At 61.6% G+C, this 16,448-nt stretch overlaps 1 protein-coding gene across 5 annotated transcripts in view; it reads left to right on the forward strand.

Annotated features, from left to right (window-relative positions):
* NFIC (nuclear factor I C) overlaps nt 1-16,448 on the forward strand; it is a 43,751-nt gene that overhangs the window by 11,300 nt on the left and 16,003 nt on the right. For all 5 annotated transcript variants that reach the window (XM_071727849.1, XM_071727850.1, XM_071727848.1 and 2 more), the window contains exon 2: nt 7,333-7,864. In XM_071727849.1, the coding sequence (XP_071583950.1) occupies nt 7,333-7,864 (532 nt within the window). The remainder of the gene's footprint in view (nt 1-7,332; nt 7,865-16,448) is intronic.

Raw genomic sequence — 16,448 nt, forward strand, 5'->3', positions numbered from 1 at the left:
GGATGGCTTGGGGCCAGCCCAGGCAAGTAGCCCAGGGCAGGTGGCTGGTGGACTCCGTGTCACAAGGCAGGTTGGCACAGCTGTCAGCATGGCATGGCAGTGTCACTTAGCAGTTACAGTGGTGGCCCAGGAGTCAAGGACAGTCTCACCTCTTGCCTCAGTTTACCTCCAGATGGATGGGGAACAGCACCTGGTATTGGAGAGGGGCAGACACCCCCACCCCAGCTCTGGGTGCTGCCTTGTCATGTGGGGGACAAGGGGACCGGCCACAGCCACCAGCTTCCACACTGGGCACCACTGGAGCCCAACGTCCCAAACAGAGTCCCTTTGTCCCTGCCAGCCCCCGCTCCTGCTGCTTGGGAGGCATCCAAAACCCTCGCGAAATAGGACCCAGCCGGGCTTAGCCTTAGAGTCTCCCCAGGAAGGCTCTGCTGAGCTGCCCAAATGGATGAACCCCCCCATGTCTGTCAGCATTCGGGGTGCAGGACCCGGCCATGCTCAGGACAGTGGTCATCTCCCTTTGCTCTCTGGCACAGTTTGTCACTGCACCATGCCTCAGTTTCCCCATCCCAAGCTGTCAGCTCCTACCAGGGTGTCCCCAGCCCCCTAGGAGCAAGTGAGCGTCTGGTGCTGAACTGCTGGCACCTCTATGGTTGGGTGAAGGCAATGGGGCTGTGGGGGGGCCATGAACTCTTCACGGCCAGGCCCTGGGGGCGGCCGATCCTCCCACAAGGTCGCCAGCTCCTTGGCCAAAGGCCGGGGCTATTTTTAACCAGTGACTTGCTGCAAGCTGCAAGGGATTGGAGTTGCAGAGGGGTGAGCACCGTGAGCCCATCACAGGGTGCAGAGACACCCCTGGTGCCAGTGGGCACTCCTGGGAGGGAGCTGGGGACCCCTCTCTGCACCCCCACACCTTTCATGATGCATGATGTGGTTGGGAGGGAGGGGGGGGTGAGTTAAACCCCCTCAGAAAGGCCAGGACAGAGCAGACAGGGCTAAAAATACTTTGAGAGGCAAATAAAACCTCCTGCGTCAGGGGCTAAAGCTGGGCTCAGAGCTCTGGGGGGGCCCTGCTGAGTCCCCAGGGCTGGAGGGGCTGCTAAGCCAGGGCTGCCCACTGCCTGCCCTCCCTGTGGCAGACATGGCTGCCACTAGCCCAGCAGTGTCTTCTGCCTCAGTTTTGCTTTGCACTCTGGGGGTACAAGTGCCACCATCCCCATGTCACATCCTGGCGGCTCTTGGACTGGGACCCCACAGCCCAAGGTTGGTGAAGCAATGGGGCTCGGGCAGTGCTCAGTTTCTTCATGTGCTGGGAGTGGGGCTGGGGGACATGGGCCACCCCAAGAGCCCCTCACTGATGCAGGGCCAGGCAGAGGAGCTGGCAGTCCTGGGGTCTGCTGGCTAAGGGTTGTTTAGGTTTTTTTCCAGTTCTGTGAAACATTTCCCTTTCTTGGATCCCCAGGGGAGTTTTGGCTGGGAAGACACATAGCCCTGGTGCTGCCAGCCAAGGGATATTTCCTGGGGCAGGGGGACATCTTGGCTATGAGCCAGGTCCCCTCCATGATCCTTCTGTGCTCCCCAAACCTCATCAGCCACCATCACATCCTGCATCTCCATCTATCTGGCCTGGCAGGTGCCATGCCTCAGTTTGCCCATATTTGGGAAGGCAGTGGTGCATCCTGGGGCCAGGTGGGGTCACCCCGGGAAAGCAGCTGAGGCACCAGCTCCCACACCCTGAGGGGGATGGGCAAACACAGCACAGGAGGGAAACTTAGACACTGAGGGAAACTGAGACACCAGGGGGAAACTGAGGCACCAGGGGGAAACTGAGGCTCGGGAGGGTCCAAAAATGTTTTCAGAAAGGCAGCAAGTGACCTCAGGTGCTCCCACTGCTGGGTCTTCCACCCTGTCAGCTCCTGTGTCCACTGGTGCTGGTGGTGCCTAGGGCACCCTCACCCCCACCCCACACCCAGAGCTCACTGTTCCCCAGTTCAGGGTCTGTTTATCAAACCTGGGGACCAGCAGTGCCAATTCTTGCTGGAGGTGAGGGTGCCTGCAGGCAGACCAGAGGTGGGGTGATGGGTGCAGGGTTGGGGCATGTACTGTGCCACTGGAGAAGCTCCCCCCCCGGCTCCATCTCACCTGGCAGCCAGCGGTGCTGCTTCTCCAGGGAGGGCTGTGCTGGCTGGCGCGGGCCCCAGGAGCACTGGCACCCAAGCCATGGGCTGCCAAGAGAAGCTGCTTTTCTTCCTGCTGTTTTCCAAATCTCCTGGCAGGTTTGATGCCTGCCATGGCCTCCCGTGACCCACGCTGTGCTCCCCACGGCCCTGCTTGCAGCCACACCACCCGCCATATCCACCTGCCCCGGCACGTAGGCACAGGCTGGCTGCTACCAACCCACTGCCTGTGGGCCACCAACCACCTGTGGGCCTGGCCCACTCCAGCATGGCTCAGGGAGCCCAGCAGGGCAGGTTGGGGGCAGCCCTAGGTAGCTTGAAGAGGAATCAGTGGTTGCTTCACCACCCCATCTTGATCTGATTCTGAGTGGGGCTGAGCATCAAGGCAGTAATTGAGGTTGGGGTCCCTTCTGGCCTGGGGTCTGTCCTGGCTGACCCTCCCAACAGGGCAGCTGCACCCAGAGTGTTGTGGGCACAGTCCTGCCCACATGCAGCTCTGACTGGGCATGGGTGTTGTCCGGAGGATGCTGTTGGGTTGGGGGGGCAGGCGGGAAAGGCCCCTGGTGTGTGGGGAGATGAGCTGCAGGGGAGGCTGTACCGTGTCCTGCTGTCCCCTCAGCCTTCACCTGCAGTGCCAGTTAGCCCACCCTGGCAACTGGGGCTCTGTGCCCTGGCATGGGCTGCAAGGGGGTTGGCAGATGCATGGCTGGGTCATCCCCACCCCAGCTCAGCCACCACTGCTGGGAGCTGGGGGACAGCATGGCCACGACAGCGTGTTCTGCCCCACAGGCAGCTCTGGCATATGCGCTGGGGAGCCCAGCACAGCTCATCCTGACCTGGCTGCTCCCTCCCACTGACCCACGTGCCTCAGTTTCCCCCCACCCCCAGTGTGGTGGTGCTGCTCTCCAGAGCTGGGGAAGCCTCCTTAGGGTTTGCCGAGCAGGCCGGGAAGTTTGGCCACACCATGCCGGCGAGCAGCAAAAATTATGAATAAGCTCTTGTTAATAAATATTTTATGATGAATCCGAATAGATTTCCTCCTCTGGAGCAATTATTGTAAAATGGGCTCCTAGACGGTGTGGGACCAGCCCTGGGAAGGGCTGGGTGTGTTTCAGGGCCTAAGTGCCTCTTTCCATCCCCTCTAATGAGCACTTCCCAATCATTTGCATCTATCTTGGCAACAGGTCTCATTACCAGGTTAACTTATTACCCAGAGCCGCTTCAGCAAACAGTTAAGCAGCAGCTACTGGAGGCTTTGCTGGAGTGTTTCAGCCATGCCAAAGGCACCCACAGGCTTCAGCAAGGGGAAACTGAGGGTGGGGTGAGGAGCTAGTCCCCACCATACCTCTTCTGGGTACCAGGATATGGGGATTTTCAGGATTACCAGAGTATCTCCAGCTGCTTCCCCCCCTTGCCTCTGTGCCAAGGCTTTCTGTGGGGGCATGGCCCCCAGCACTGAACTTGCCAGCCCCTGCCTGGGCTGGTGTGGCTGCAAGGAGCTGGGCCTGGCAGGAGCTGCAGCAGTGGGAGGTGTAGGGATGGCTGGCGGGGGGGGCTGAGAATCCTATCAGAAAAGAAATCCTGTGTAGTCCGTGCAGGACTGGGATGTGGTGAGGTCACCCCTACCCACACTGCAGGTGGCATCCTGCTGCTCTCCAGGTCTGAGGCTGTGCTGGCAAGGAGTAAAACCTACTGCTGAGGTGACTGTTCCCCTCTGCACCCTCCCCCCTCCACACCCCCGCAGTGAAAACTGCTTGGGAATTTCCTGAGGAAACGTTTTTTCCTTGGAAAATTCAGGCTGTTTTGCTGAGCCCAACCTGTTCGAACAAGGCAAAGGATGCTTGGAGGTCCGGCCAGCCTGGCACAGCCACAGTACCCACACCTGGTGCCGTATCCCTGCATGGCACAGAGCATCCCCCACTTTTCTCAGGGTGGGTGGCACCCGCTGCAACCCAGCACCTGGGGTCCAGAGCCACAGCCAAGCTTGGGAGGACAAGCAAAGGTGTGGAGAGAGACTGTGAAAAACTGGGCTGCTGGTAGAGTTAATCCTGGCACAGTGTGCCCGGCTCCGTGCAGTGCACCACTCCTTCTCTCCCTGTTCCATGGCAGGATTGATGCCAGGACCAGGCCAGGCTTGACCTGTGCCTTAATTTCCCCTTGCAGCTTCTGGCAATGGAAGTCAGTGCCCCTACAGTCCCTGGAAGTGGGAGGTGAGGGGGGCCCCATCCTGGGGCCAGCAGCACCCCGACACAAGCGTCCTCCTCCCTGGGTCACGGGGCTTTACAAGCCCGGGCTGGATGGGGCCCAAGCGCAGGCTCCGCTGCCAGATTCCCATCCGGAAATGCCCCGGGAGCAGCCTCGTCTGGGGTATTGCAGCACGTCTCTGCTTCTCAGCCCCACAAAGGAAAAACAGTGGCAGAAACATTTAACCAGCCCTTTGCCGGCTCTCTGTGCTGCCGCCTGGGCAGGGGACAGTTGGGATCAGGGACAGGAGCAGGGACAGCCGGAAAGCACATCCCTGCCTGTGGTTTCTGTGGGGAGCAGGGTGTGATGCGGAGCAGGCTGGTGTCACTGGGACGGTGTGCCCAGCCGAGGGGTTCAGTGGCAGCATGATGCCAGGATGCAGAGCACAGGGATGGTCCCCAAGTCCTCTTATTTGCCCCCTCAGCACACTGCTACAGCCATCCCACCCTTCCAAGTGGTTGTCCTGGTGCCCCCCAGCTGCCCTGGCCTGGCCCCGCTAAAGCGGCTTAACTCCGCACAGCATCTCGGCGTGGGATAAACGGGATGGGAGGGAAAGTTGGCGAGGGGCTGATCGGCTTTCAGGGCAGCTCCCATCCTGCTGTAATCTGGGGGAGGAGCTCGAAGGAGGCTACAGTGGGTTTGGGGGCATGGAGGGCTATAGGGGCTTCTGCTTTTTTAGGGGAATCCTCAACACGAGTCTGAGTGGGATGTGAGAACCCTTGGCACCAGTGAGCTGGGGGGATCAGCCGGTGTCTACTCAGAGCTCCCCAGAAACTGGGGCTCACACTTGCTGCCCTGTGGCCAGGCACTGAGCATCCCCTGGCCCTGGCATGGAGGGTGAGCAGCACCCAAGGGTGCTTCCTCCCCCAGGAGGGATAACCTGGTTTTTGCCTGACATCCCTGCAGTGCTGCCCAGGGCGGCACTTCCCCATGGGGGGGGAGGGACAGAGGAAGGTGGGGGGGTCATGGGATGGCAGCAATTTGTAGGCCTTGTCTGAAAAACCGGCCACCAAGGAAGATGAGCCGCCCACTACCCCAGCCAAGTATTGTTTTTGGAACTCGCTGCTGCTTTTTTCGGCTCCTGTCTTACTTCTCTTTGACCTTCCTCCCTGATTTAAGACACATGCCCAGCCCTTGCCCAGCTGCACTGAATTAGCAGCTGCTGCTGGGGAGGAAACTGGGACCTGTGGTGTGGGGCTGCAGCCTCCCTGGCACAGCCACCGGGAATGAGTCCCCCAGGCAGGGATGGCTCCCCAGGGTCAGGGCGAGTCCTTCAGGCAGGGATGGGTCCTTTGTCCCTAGCATATGAGGGGATACTCCTGGATCACAGCTCTGGTGAAGACAGGTCTGGAGCAGAGGCTGTTGACTCCCAGTGATGGTGAGGTCTATGCCAGGGCAAGGGGTCAGTGCTGGCAAATAATGCAGTCTGTGCTTGAGGGGACTTTTTGGGAGTTATTGGGGCTGTGCTGGTGGTTGGTGCTGGTGGTTATTGTCATCTGTCTGTGCCCCTGCTTTTGGGCACAGGAGGGTCTGTGCTCTTCGTCCACTCAGCAGCATCTGTGCAGGGGACACTGATCCAGGGGGCAACAGGGGCTGTGCCAAGGGCCCTGTACTGGCTCTTCACAGAGTTTCTGCCCAGGGAGCAGGTCTGGGGCTGTGCAGGGGCTGGTTTGGTGTTGGTGGGGTCTGTGCTGGACTTCAGGATGAGTTAGCAGCATCCATATGGAGCCAGTCCCTGCTAGGGAACACTGTTCTGTCCCAGCAGGGTCACTTTAGGACAGGGCTGGGGAATAGCCTCGCTGCCCTGGATGAGCAGGGGCAGCCACCATCTCTGGAGCTGCTCACCCCATCCCATTGCCTGGACTCCATCCTCCCTCCAGCTCCTGCCTGCCGCCACCTCCTGGGTGCTCCCTGAAGAAGTGCCTGCCCTTGGCACCCTCCCTGCTGGGTGGTGACCTAACCCCAGTCATGAGCCTGTGAACCGGGGCCACGGCATGACGATGGTGGCTACCACTGACCCTGCCTGCAGCAGGACTCAAGTGCTGAGCTGGGCTTCTTCGTCCTCCATCACCCATTAGGAGGGACATCAGGGACCAAATCCTGCCCTGGGAAACCAGCTCACTGCTGCCTTGGCCATGCACAAGGATGTTTGGTTCTCTCCCTGCCATTTTCCAAGCCATGTCAATCCCCCCGGGACGGCTCCTGACACCTCTCTGTCCCCTCCAGCCAGGAAGCACTGATTTGCCGAACTCAGGGGAAAAAAAAATGTGGAAAGGAGGGGTGGGGAAGAGGGATGTGTTTTCCTTGTTTTCTTTTAAGTCTGGACTCATCCAATATGCTCACCAAATGGAAAAAGGCAGTCAGAGCATGCCTTGTGCAATGGGCTGGGCGCCAGCAGCCAAGCTGGCCATAACTGGGACAAACTGGGGGAGTTTCCCACTGATCTGGAGAGATCAGAGAGGTCCAGGGCACCCGTGGCTCTTGGGTGCTATGGTGCAGAAGCACCTGAGACCAGCACAGCGGCTCCAGTTGGTGCCATGCTGGGTTGAATTTCTGCACCGGTCAGGAGCAGATCCTGGACAATATAGGTGGGAAGGGGAGAGGGTCTGGGTACAGTTGAGGTGCAAGCCCCTAATGACACCACTGACTTAGGCAGAGTATTGTCCTGGGAGCATTGCAGCCCATGGGATTTGGGGGGGGGGGGGGGCTGTCAGAATGAGGGGGATCCCAGTGTGTGGAGAGGGGTTCCCCATCCCTGCATCTGTGCCACAAGCTCTTCCTCCCTGTTGTGCTGGGATGCAGCCTGGCAGGGTGGCACAGGCAGGTCCCTGCAGGGCTCCCAGCTGTTCTGGGTTGGGTTTAGAGGAGTCTGGACTGGGATGTGTGACTCTTTATCCCTCTGCTCCTGCAGGATGAGTTCCACCCCTTCATCGAGGCACTGCTCCCCCATGTCCGGGCTTTTGCCTACACCTGGTTCAACCTGCAGGCCCGCAAGCGCAAGTACTTCAAGAAGCATGAGAAGAGGATGACGAAGGACGAGGAGAGGGCAGTGAAGGACGAGCTGCTGAGCGAGAAGCCAGAGGTGAAGCAGAAATGGGCCTCACGCCTCCTGGCCAAGCTGCGCAAGGACATCCGGCCTGAGTGCCGTGAGGACTTTGTGCTCTCCATCACGGGCAAGAAGCCATCATGCTGTGTCCTCTCCAACCCTGACCAGAAGGGGAAGATGCGTCGCATTGACTGCCTGCGACAGGCAGACAAGGTGTGGCGGCTGGACCTGGTGATGGTCATCCTCTTCAAAGGGATCCCACTTGAGAGCACCGATGGTGAGCGCCTGGTCAAGGCGGGCCAGTGCACCAACCCCATCCTCTGCGTCCAGCCCCACCACATCAGCGTTTCTGTCAAGGAGCTTGACCTCTACCTGGCTTACTTTGTCCGTGAGAGAGGTGAGTTCCCATGGGGCAGGGCCAGCACGTGTCCCCACCTCAGCCGTGTCCTCGAGGGGAGTCATGTTTGTTCCACCTTTCCCGTCCCCCAGTGTCCGTCCTATCCCTGTCCCCAGCTTGGGGACACATTTCCCATTGCAGAGGGTATGAGGAGAAGCTCAGTGCTTCCCACTCTTCAAACTGCTGCCCCAGTGGGTGCTTTCTACCCTGCCCTCGGGGCACCTCTCCCTGAGCCAGGACCAATCCTGATCCCAACTGCCCCATGGAGTGTGAGCCGGGGAGGGGATGAGTGGTCTGTGAGGATGCTCCTGGCTCTGGGTATCCCCTGAGGGGAGTCTCAAGGGGTTAATCCTGACGGCAGACAGTGTGAGCAGGACACAGCATGTCCCTTCTGGACAGCGTGTTCCTGACATGAGCCTAGGGGCTGGAGCTGGCAGCAGTCTGGCAGTGCCAGTTTGCTGTGGGTCCCAGCCCCTTACTGGAGGGGTAGCTGAGACTAGCTGGGGAGGAGGCAAACCCCAGCAGTTCTGCTTTGTGCCAAGGGGATGCTGCTTCCTAGTCCTTCACCCACCTGGCGCTCCCAGGGACCTGCTGGGAGCACTGGGCTGGTTTCACTGCAGCAAGGGGGGAGGCCTAGAGCTCGTCTCTGAGCCTTGACAATCAAAAGGGGTAAACTGAGGCACAGCACTCAGGGCAGGTGGCTGTTACCAGGCTCAGAGGATTAGGTCCCTAAGCCACTGCCCTCACTGCCTGCTCACACCACCTCCCTGCCTGGCTGGATGGGGGAGATCATAGCAGCTTGGGTCAGATTTTATCCAGGCAGGTTTGCCATCCCCTGCTGTTGATGTGGTGCCACAGACACTATGCTGGTAGTCGGGGTCCCCACACAGACCCCAACATTCCTCAGCACCCCCTGATGGGTATGGATCCCAGGAAACTGCTGCATGATCCCATGAGCAAGGACAGGGCTCCATTTTGCAGGAGTGATGCAGAGCCAAGGGGGCTGTGAGGTGCATCCCCAAGGGGTGGCCAAGGGGCTCACAGCTGCCCCATTGCCAGGACATGGGTCTGTCTCCCCTTGCTCACCTGCAGCACTGCCTGACACTGTGTCCTCTGGCCCCATGAGCCCATCCCCATCAACACCATGGGAAGGAGGGGCATGTGGCTGGTGGCTCCTTGCCTGGCACTGGCTGGGGCCCAGGGATGGATGGTGACACCTGAGGATATAGCAGTGCCAGCAGACCCAACAAAAGGGGTGCCAGTGCCATCAATCACAGTAGGCACAGATGGCCAGGGATGGCTGTGTCCCTGCCTGGCCAATGACGCTGGGTATAACTGGGGAAACAGAGGCACGGCAAGCATGCCACCCACCCAGTCCCCAGGGAGCTGCATGTCCTGGACAGGACACCAGGGGGGTCCCTCAGGACATGGTGGCTTTGGGGAAAAGGAGGTCATGGCCTCTGGCAGTGTAGAGCCAGAGCCAGATCCTGCCCCAGGACCAAGGTGGGACCACAGGGCATTGGGGGGGTGCCCGTGTGTGGTTGGACACGTGTGCATTCAGGACCCCTCTGCACATCCATGTCTCTCCACATGTGCACACTTGTAGTGCTGGCACTGTGCGTCCATGGCCACACATGTGGCTCAGCTGCACAGGGACAGGATGGAGCCCAGTGGGGCCTGGCACTGCCATCTCCCCGTTTGCACTCAGAACAGTGGGAGCTGAGATGGGATGGGGGACCCTGGACTGGCTGGGGTGGGAGTGCTCTGTATGCTCTGTATGGGTCAGGGGTGGCATGTACATGGTCCTGAGATAGGACCGTGCTGGACTGAACTGGGATGGGGTTACTAGGCTGAACTGGGCTGCCTAGGGGAACACCATGCTACCCAGGATGGTGGTAATGTATACTGAGGATACAGGGCTGGACTGGGAGCACCATGCGCTGGGGTGGCTGGAGTTCTAGTGTCACACCAGGCTAGGGGTACCCTGTACTGGGCTGGACTGGAAGCAGCCTCACACTGGACTGGAATCCCTATGGTGTCCATGTCTATGATAGGGCTAGGGACCCCCATGGTAGCCATAATGGGATCCCCTCTGCCATTTGGGGTGCCTGTGCTGGCAGGTTCCCTCGTCACAGCACAGCCAGTGGGTGTCCCTGGGGAGGTGGCTGCCCCTCTGCCATCCCCTCTCCCCAGTGACCTTGACCCCATCGTCTGGGTCCCCTGCAGCCACAGTCACCTGACTGTCTAATTGGGAACACGGGGCTGTAAATACTCCCTGATAAGGCCTGGCAGCCTCTCGCTTTCCCTGTTAAGGTCGTGCTGTGATGCTGTTAAGGGGGACTGGGACAGGCCAGTGGCACCAGCTGCACCAGGGGTGGGACTCCCGGGGTGCTGTAGGGTGCTGGGTATCGCCCCTCACACCCATAGGCAGCACTTTCAGTGAAGCTGCAGTGTGGGGAAACTGAGGCACAGAGGGACGTCGGAGTGACCAGGCCAGGTGATAGCACTGCTCGGGATGTGCTGGGTATCCCCACAAGCTTGCTGGCCTCCCGCTGCCCAGCTCATTCCCACTCTCTTTCACACGCTTTCCCCCTTGGCACATTTTCCCTTGCAGCCTCCCTCCCCCCCCGCCCCCGCCCCCCCAGCAGCACCCCCAGCCCCAGAGGGCTGGAGGGGTGAGTAGGAGACTGGGGAGGGATCTTGCCCACGGGGACCCCCCGGCCAGGCAGCTCTGGCTCCCTGCAGCCTCTGCAGCCCCTCATTATCAGGCCAGAGCACGTGGGCTGGTGGCCTCCCCCCCGCCTCACCCACCCCTTTTGCTGCTGTCAGCACAATTTCCCAGGCACTGCTCTTGCAACGCCAAGGAAGCGGAGGCAGTGGAGGAGCCCCCAGCCCTGCTTGCCCCACCCAGGGGTTGGGGGCAGACAGGAAGGGGCTGAGCTTCCAGTATCCCCCGGGCCGATACCAAGCGCCAGCTCTGCCCCTCAGCTCTATCATGCCCTCCATCCCTCTGCCTGCAAAACCTGTCTGGCCTTCTGCACTCCTGGGTGCATGTGGGGAAACTGAGGCATCAGCGATGCTGGGTTGGGGGGAGGCCTCATCCCAGTTCCGCTGGCTATGGTGGGGGGGGGGATGCCGTGGGGTGCAGGGGGGCATTGAATGCCTGGATCCAAGCTGTAGGGCTGGGAACTGGATGGATGGGTGCAGGTTGGGAGCAGGGTGGGTGCAGGGTGGAATCAGGTTGGGTGCGGGGCAGGGCTGTGCACACCGCAGTGGGGGAGGGGCTGGCGCTGCAGCCCAGCGCTGGGTGTGCGGCAAGGGGGGGGGATTGGGGGGGAGCTCCGAGGTCGCTGGTGAAAGTCAAAAGCATTGCAGTAAAATGGAAATCAATCTCCCAGCCGATGTGCCAGGACCTCTGGAGCCTTACAGAGAGATTCCTCCCGGCAACTCCTGACGGCAGCGAACAGTCTGGGAGGGGAGGGGGGGAGGTGGTGTTCCCCTCCCTGCACGCTCCCCCTTGTGCCTCCACCCGTGCATCCCCACCCAGTGCCCTATCTCTGCATCCCGCATGCCTGGACCCCCATCCTAGCATTCCCTATCCTTGCGGTCTCTACCCACCATCCCTGAACCCCACCTCAAAGCCAAGAGGAGGTAGGGCAGGGTGGGTGCTGACCGTGGCAAGGACCCGCACAGCTGACATCCTCAGAGGGACAGAGAGGGGGCAGGGGTCTACCCTGCTGTGAGCTTCCCCTGACAGTGCCTGAGGGCTGGGTCTGGCTGTGCCAGCCCCAGGGTGGGAGCAGATGGGTTCCCAGGGCAAGCAGGGTGACATCCCGCTCCCAGCACCCCTGCGGGCACCTGGGGGGAGGGGTGGGGGACACAAGGACCTCCAGACCATGCCAGCATCTGTGTTTCCCCACCACCTGGCAGCCCCCTATCTCCCCCCCACCAGCCTCGCCGCTGGCTGCAGCGAGAGGCAGATGGCACCAATCTGCCAGGGAGCCTGTGCCAGGACGCTCATCCCGAGCGTGCTGGCCGTGCCAGGCCAGCCATGCCAAACGTCTGCGTGGTCCCTCTGGATGGAGGAGCAGGCGGGTCCCAGGCAGTGCTGCTCCGCCAACCCCCCACACAAATATTTATTGGCGGGGTGGAGAGGAGATTGATTGTGCCACAATATTTGGGCTGGTTGTTGGCAGAGCTGGGCACTGGTGGTGGGGGCAGGTGGGCCAGAGAACCCCCTGGCACACGGATAAAAACATGCGAACCCTTCTCCCGCTCCGAGTATCCCTCTGCTCCCAGGCGAACAGCCAGGCAGGAAGGGATTGAGGGGGAGCGAGGCGGGGAGAGCCCCGTCAGTGTGGGAGGAGAGACCGGGGAGAGGACACAAGGGTATGAGACATCAGAGAATCTACAGGGCTAGGTTCCTGCTGCCGAGAGCCCCATGATGCTGAGGTGGGGTGGAAAAGGGGGCTCGTCAACCACCCCCATTCCCCACAGTGTCCCACTCTTCTGTCCTGGTGCCCAGCGCAGCAGGGGCGATCCGGGCGTGCTGGAGCTCTCTGGATCGATGCGCTGGTGCCCTTGGGAGGTCAGGGCTTCCCCGGATCTCCCGCAGTGCGCCGAGCCAGCAGCACGCTGGAGCCAGCGACTTCCCCGCAGTGCCCAGTTGGCAGAGCCAGCTCCAGCCCCCGTGGCACCAGTGAAGTGAGTTGTCCTGTGCTCAGCCCCAAAGCCTCGGCCAGGGGTGAGCAGTGCCTGCTGGGGACCTGGCACGGGACCTGTGTCATGTCCTGTGGTGCCAGGGTGTCAGGACAAGGGACAAGAGTAGTTCCCTGTGCCATTCAGCAGGCGATGAATAAAAGATGAGTGAGCTCTGTCATTCCAGCACCTGGCGTCCCCTGCCATTGCCACCTACTGTCCCCCGCGCTGGCAAGCGTTGTGCCCTCCCCAGGGCAGCAGTTGCCATCCTGGCCAGGCACCTGGCTCTGTGCCGTGCTGGCAGGGGACAGCTGGGGTGGCAGATGCCTGCACCACTCCCCCCCCCACAATTGCTGCGGGCAGGGATGGGGGGGGAACAGACAATTCCAAGCCCCCTGGTGTGCCACTGTGCCCTCGAGTCAGGCTGGAACTGACAGCTGGGGCCTTGGATCCCCTGCCATTGCCAGCCCCTGTGCTAGGGTCTTGGGCAGCCCCAGGAAGGGTTTGGACCTGCTGTCCGCCAAGTCCTATGAGGCCTCAGGCTTTGGTCCTGAGGCAGGAGATTCCCACAATGCACAAAGGAACGATGGCTGCAGTCAGTGGGGGAGTGAGACAGGGGCTTGGGTGTCAAGGGGGGACTATGGAGGGTTGGGTCTCTGAGGGGATGCAATGGGGGCTGTGCCATGGGGGCTGTGCCATGCCACAGGGCTGTGTTGTGGGGCTGTATCATGGGGCTGTGCTGCAAGGCTGGGTTTGGTAGGGCAGTGAGATGCTGGCAGCCTCCAGCAGTGGCCCAGGGCCTGGGACCCTCGAGCTGCCCCTTCAGAGCTGGGGTGTCCTCTCCATCCCCTATCTTCCTTCTCCACCTTTCTTCTGCTTTCCTTTCCCTCCCTTCTCTCTCTCAGATCTTTCCCCCCTATATTTGTATTTTCTTCTTACTTTTGTTCTCTTTTTTCTTTTTATTTTTCCTTTTTTCTCTTTTTCTATTTTTCTTCCTCCTTTTCTTTTCCCTTTTGTCTCTCTTCCTTTTTTTTCCCTTTTCCTTTCCCTCTCACTTCCCTTTCCCTTTCTCTACACTTTCATTTCTTCCTTCCCTTTCCCTCCTTTCCCTCCTTTCCCTCCCCTCTCCTCCCCTCCCCTCTCCTCTCCTCTCCTCTCCTCTCCTCTCCTCTCCTCTCCTCTCTCCTCTCCTCTCCTCTCCTCTCCTCCTCTCCTCTCCTCTCCTCTCCTCTCCTCTCCTCTCTCTCCTCTCCTCTCCTCTCCTCGTCCTCTCCTCTCCTCTCCTCTCTCTTCCTCTCCTCTCCTCTCCTCTCTCTCTCCTCCCTCCCCTCCCCTCCCCTCCCCTCCCCCTCCCCCTCCTCCTCTCCTCTCCTCTCCTCTCCTCTCCTCTCCTCTCCTCTCCTCTCCTCTCCTCTCCTCTCCTCTCCTCTCCTCTCCTCTCCTCCCTCCCCTCCCCTCCCCCTCCCCTCCCTCCCCTCCCCTCCCTCCCCTCCCCTCCCCTCCCTCCCCTCTCCTCTCCCCTCCCCTCCCCTCCCCTCCCCTCCCCTCCCCTCCCCTCCCCTCCCCTCCCCTCCCCTCCCCTCCCCTCCCCTCCCCTCCCCTCTCCTCTCCTCTCCTCTCCTCTCCTCTCCTCTCCTCTCCTCTCCTCTCCTCTCCTCTCCTCTCCTCTCCTCTCCTCTCCTCTCCTCTCCCTTCCTCTCCCTCCCCTCCCCTCCCCTCCCCTCCCTTCCCCTCCCTTCCCCTCGCCTCTCAGCAGCTCCCCCCTCGCCCGCCCCCCCCAGGCTCTCCGGGGCGCAACGGCTGGGGGCCAGCGCCCAGCACAGGAGGGGTCCCGGAGGGGGGAGTCTCAGCCGCTCCTTTGTCCGGACCACTCTCCCCGTCCCTTTGTCCGCTGCCATCTGTCCCCGCTCGCCTCCGCGGGCTCCTGGAATTGGCCCAGGTCTGGCAGAGCTGAGCGAGGGGGCGGCCGCGCCGTCGGCCCTGGGGGGGTCCCCCTGGCGACCCCCCCGCGCCAGACGGGGGTCGGCCGAGGACAATCCCCGCTCCCAGCGCCGGCCAACCTCCTCCCGCCCGGGCCAGCTGGCTGCGGCCCGCCGACGTGGCAGCGGGGCCCATCATCCCTCCCCCGCCGCCCCAGGAGGTGCCTCCGGCCGGGACCCCCCCGGGGATGTGCTGGGCTGGGGGAGGAGGAGCTGCACACACACACCCCCGCCCACAGCATCCAACGGCTGGCAGCAGGCTGAAATCCAGCAAGCTCATCTCACCCCCGCAGCCCTCGAGGCATGGCGGGGGTGGGGGGGGTGGGGGGCAGCGGGCGTTATCGGGGGCAGGATGGGTGGGTGGGTGGGTCCGGTGCCCCCGGCGCGCCAGTGGCCCGGCTGAGCCGGGATTTACCGGGCACAGGCAGTGATTCCCGGGACGTTATATAAAGGAGGTTACACAAGGGAGTTATGTAAGGGCCGGCCCGGCGGGAAGGGCAGAAATGGGTAGTGGGACAGGCAGCAGAATGGGTGGTGGGTAAGCAGTGGGATGGACAAAGCTCCTCAGACTACTGGAGGCTGCTGTGGGGTGGGGGTTCTGGGGGTCAGCAGGGAAGGGGTGCTACCCCCGAGCCTCACCCAGCCCTTGCCCTTGCAGCAGGGCCACTGCCCCACAGTGCTCAGGCTGCCTCAGGTCTGCAGCTGACCCCCGTTCTGGTCAGGCTCTTCACTCTGGGCCCTGGTGATGCGCTGGCGGGGGGGGGGGACGGGGGGGCACGGGACCCCTCCAGGGCTGCCAGGTGCCCTGGAGGAACAGGAACCAGAGGTACCAGGGGAGCTGTATTGTTCGGGGGTAGGAGCCGGGGCTGCACCACCACCGAAGGGAAAGTAGGGGAGTAATTCCCTGTAGGACTGAGTTCCAAGCCAGCCCCAGGGGAAAACGAGGCACAGGGACCAGTGCTGAGCCTTTTCCCATCTTCAGAGCTGGCAGGGAGCAGCACAGGAAAGCTGGTGCCCTCACCGCGGGGGGAGCCTGGGCACTGCACACCGGCGCCAGCAGCTCTACCAGCCCCGAGCATCCTCCGGGCTCTGCGCTTGCGCCCCACGCCGCTGCCGGTAACACCGTGCCCTGTTACTGTCAGCACTCAGGCACGGAGCCAGGGCTCTCCCGCAGCTGCGCCAGCCCAGGGGGTACCAGGCCTGCAGGGACCCCCCCTAGGGCTGGCACTGCTGCTGGGGGGCCATTCCCATGGGCTGAGAGCTGCCTTGGACCGACAGTGGCAAGCTGCCAGCAGCAGGGCTGGGGGGGGCCAGGGATCCATAATTCAATGAGTGGCACAGGTCCAGGCTGCCAGCACAGCAGGGAGCCCGGGAACCCCCATTTCCCCCACCCAAAGCAGCCCTCATACCACCCCCAGGCACGCACTTTGCTAGCTTTAAAAGCAGTTGAATCGACTCATTTGGGTAGCATGTAATATACCCCTTCCCACCAAGGCAGACCTCAGTATTGAGCCCCCTCCCATCTAGGTTTTCCACAGTGTGGCAACAGCCCCCCTGCCTCATTTCCATCCCCCATCCCAGCCCCCGGCGGTTGCAGGATGCCCCCCATCAGTGAGATGGGGAGGTATGGGGGTCTATTTTGCTTTCCCAGTGCAGCTGAACCACTTGTTGGGTGCTGGATTTGGATCAACCCCCAGCCCTCTGAACATGCTTTGGGGGGAAGCAAGGCGGTGGGGGGAGCCCAGTGATCCCTTCGCCATTTTACCGCGCGCCAGCCAGGCTGCCGGCAGTCGTCACATGGCGGGGAAAGCAGAGTTTGGCCCGGCTGCTCCATGCCGCAGGAGCCAGCCAGAAATCTGCTGGCAAGCTCACCCAACCCAGCAGTGAGGACCGCTGGCAGCTGGGGG

Source organism: Heliangelus exortis, chromosome 28, assembly GCF_036169615.1.
Source record: "Heliangelus exortis chromosome 28, bHelExo1.hap1, whole genome shotgun sequence".
NCBI lineage: Eukaryota > Metazoa > Chordata > Aves > Apodiformes > Trochilidae > Heliangelus > Heliangelus exortis.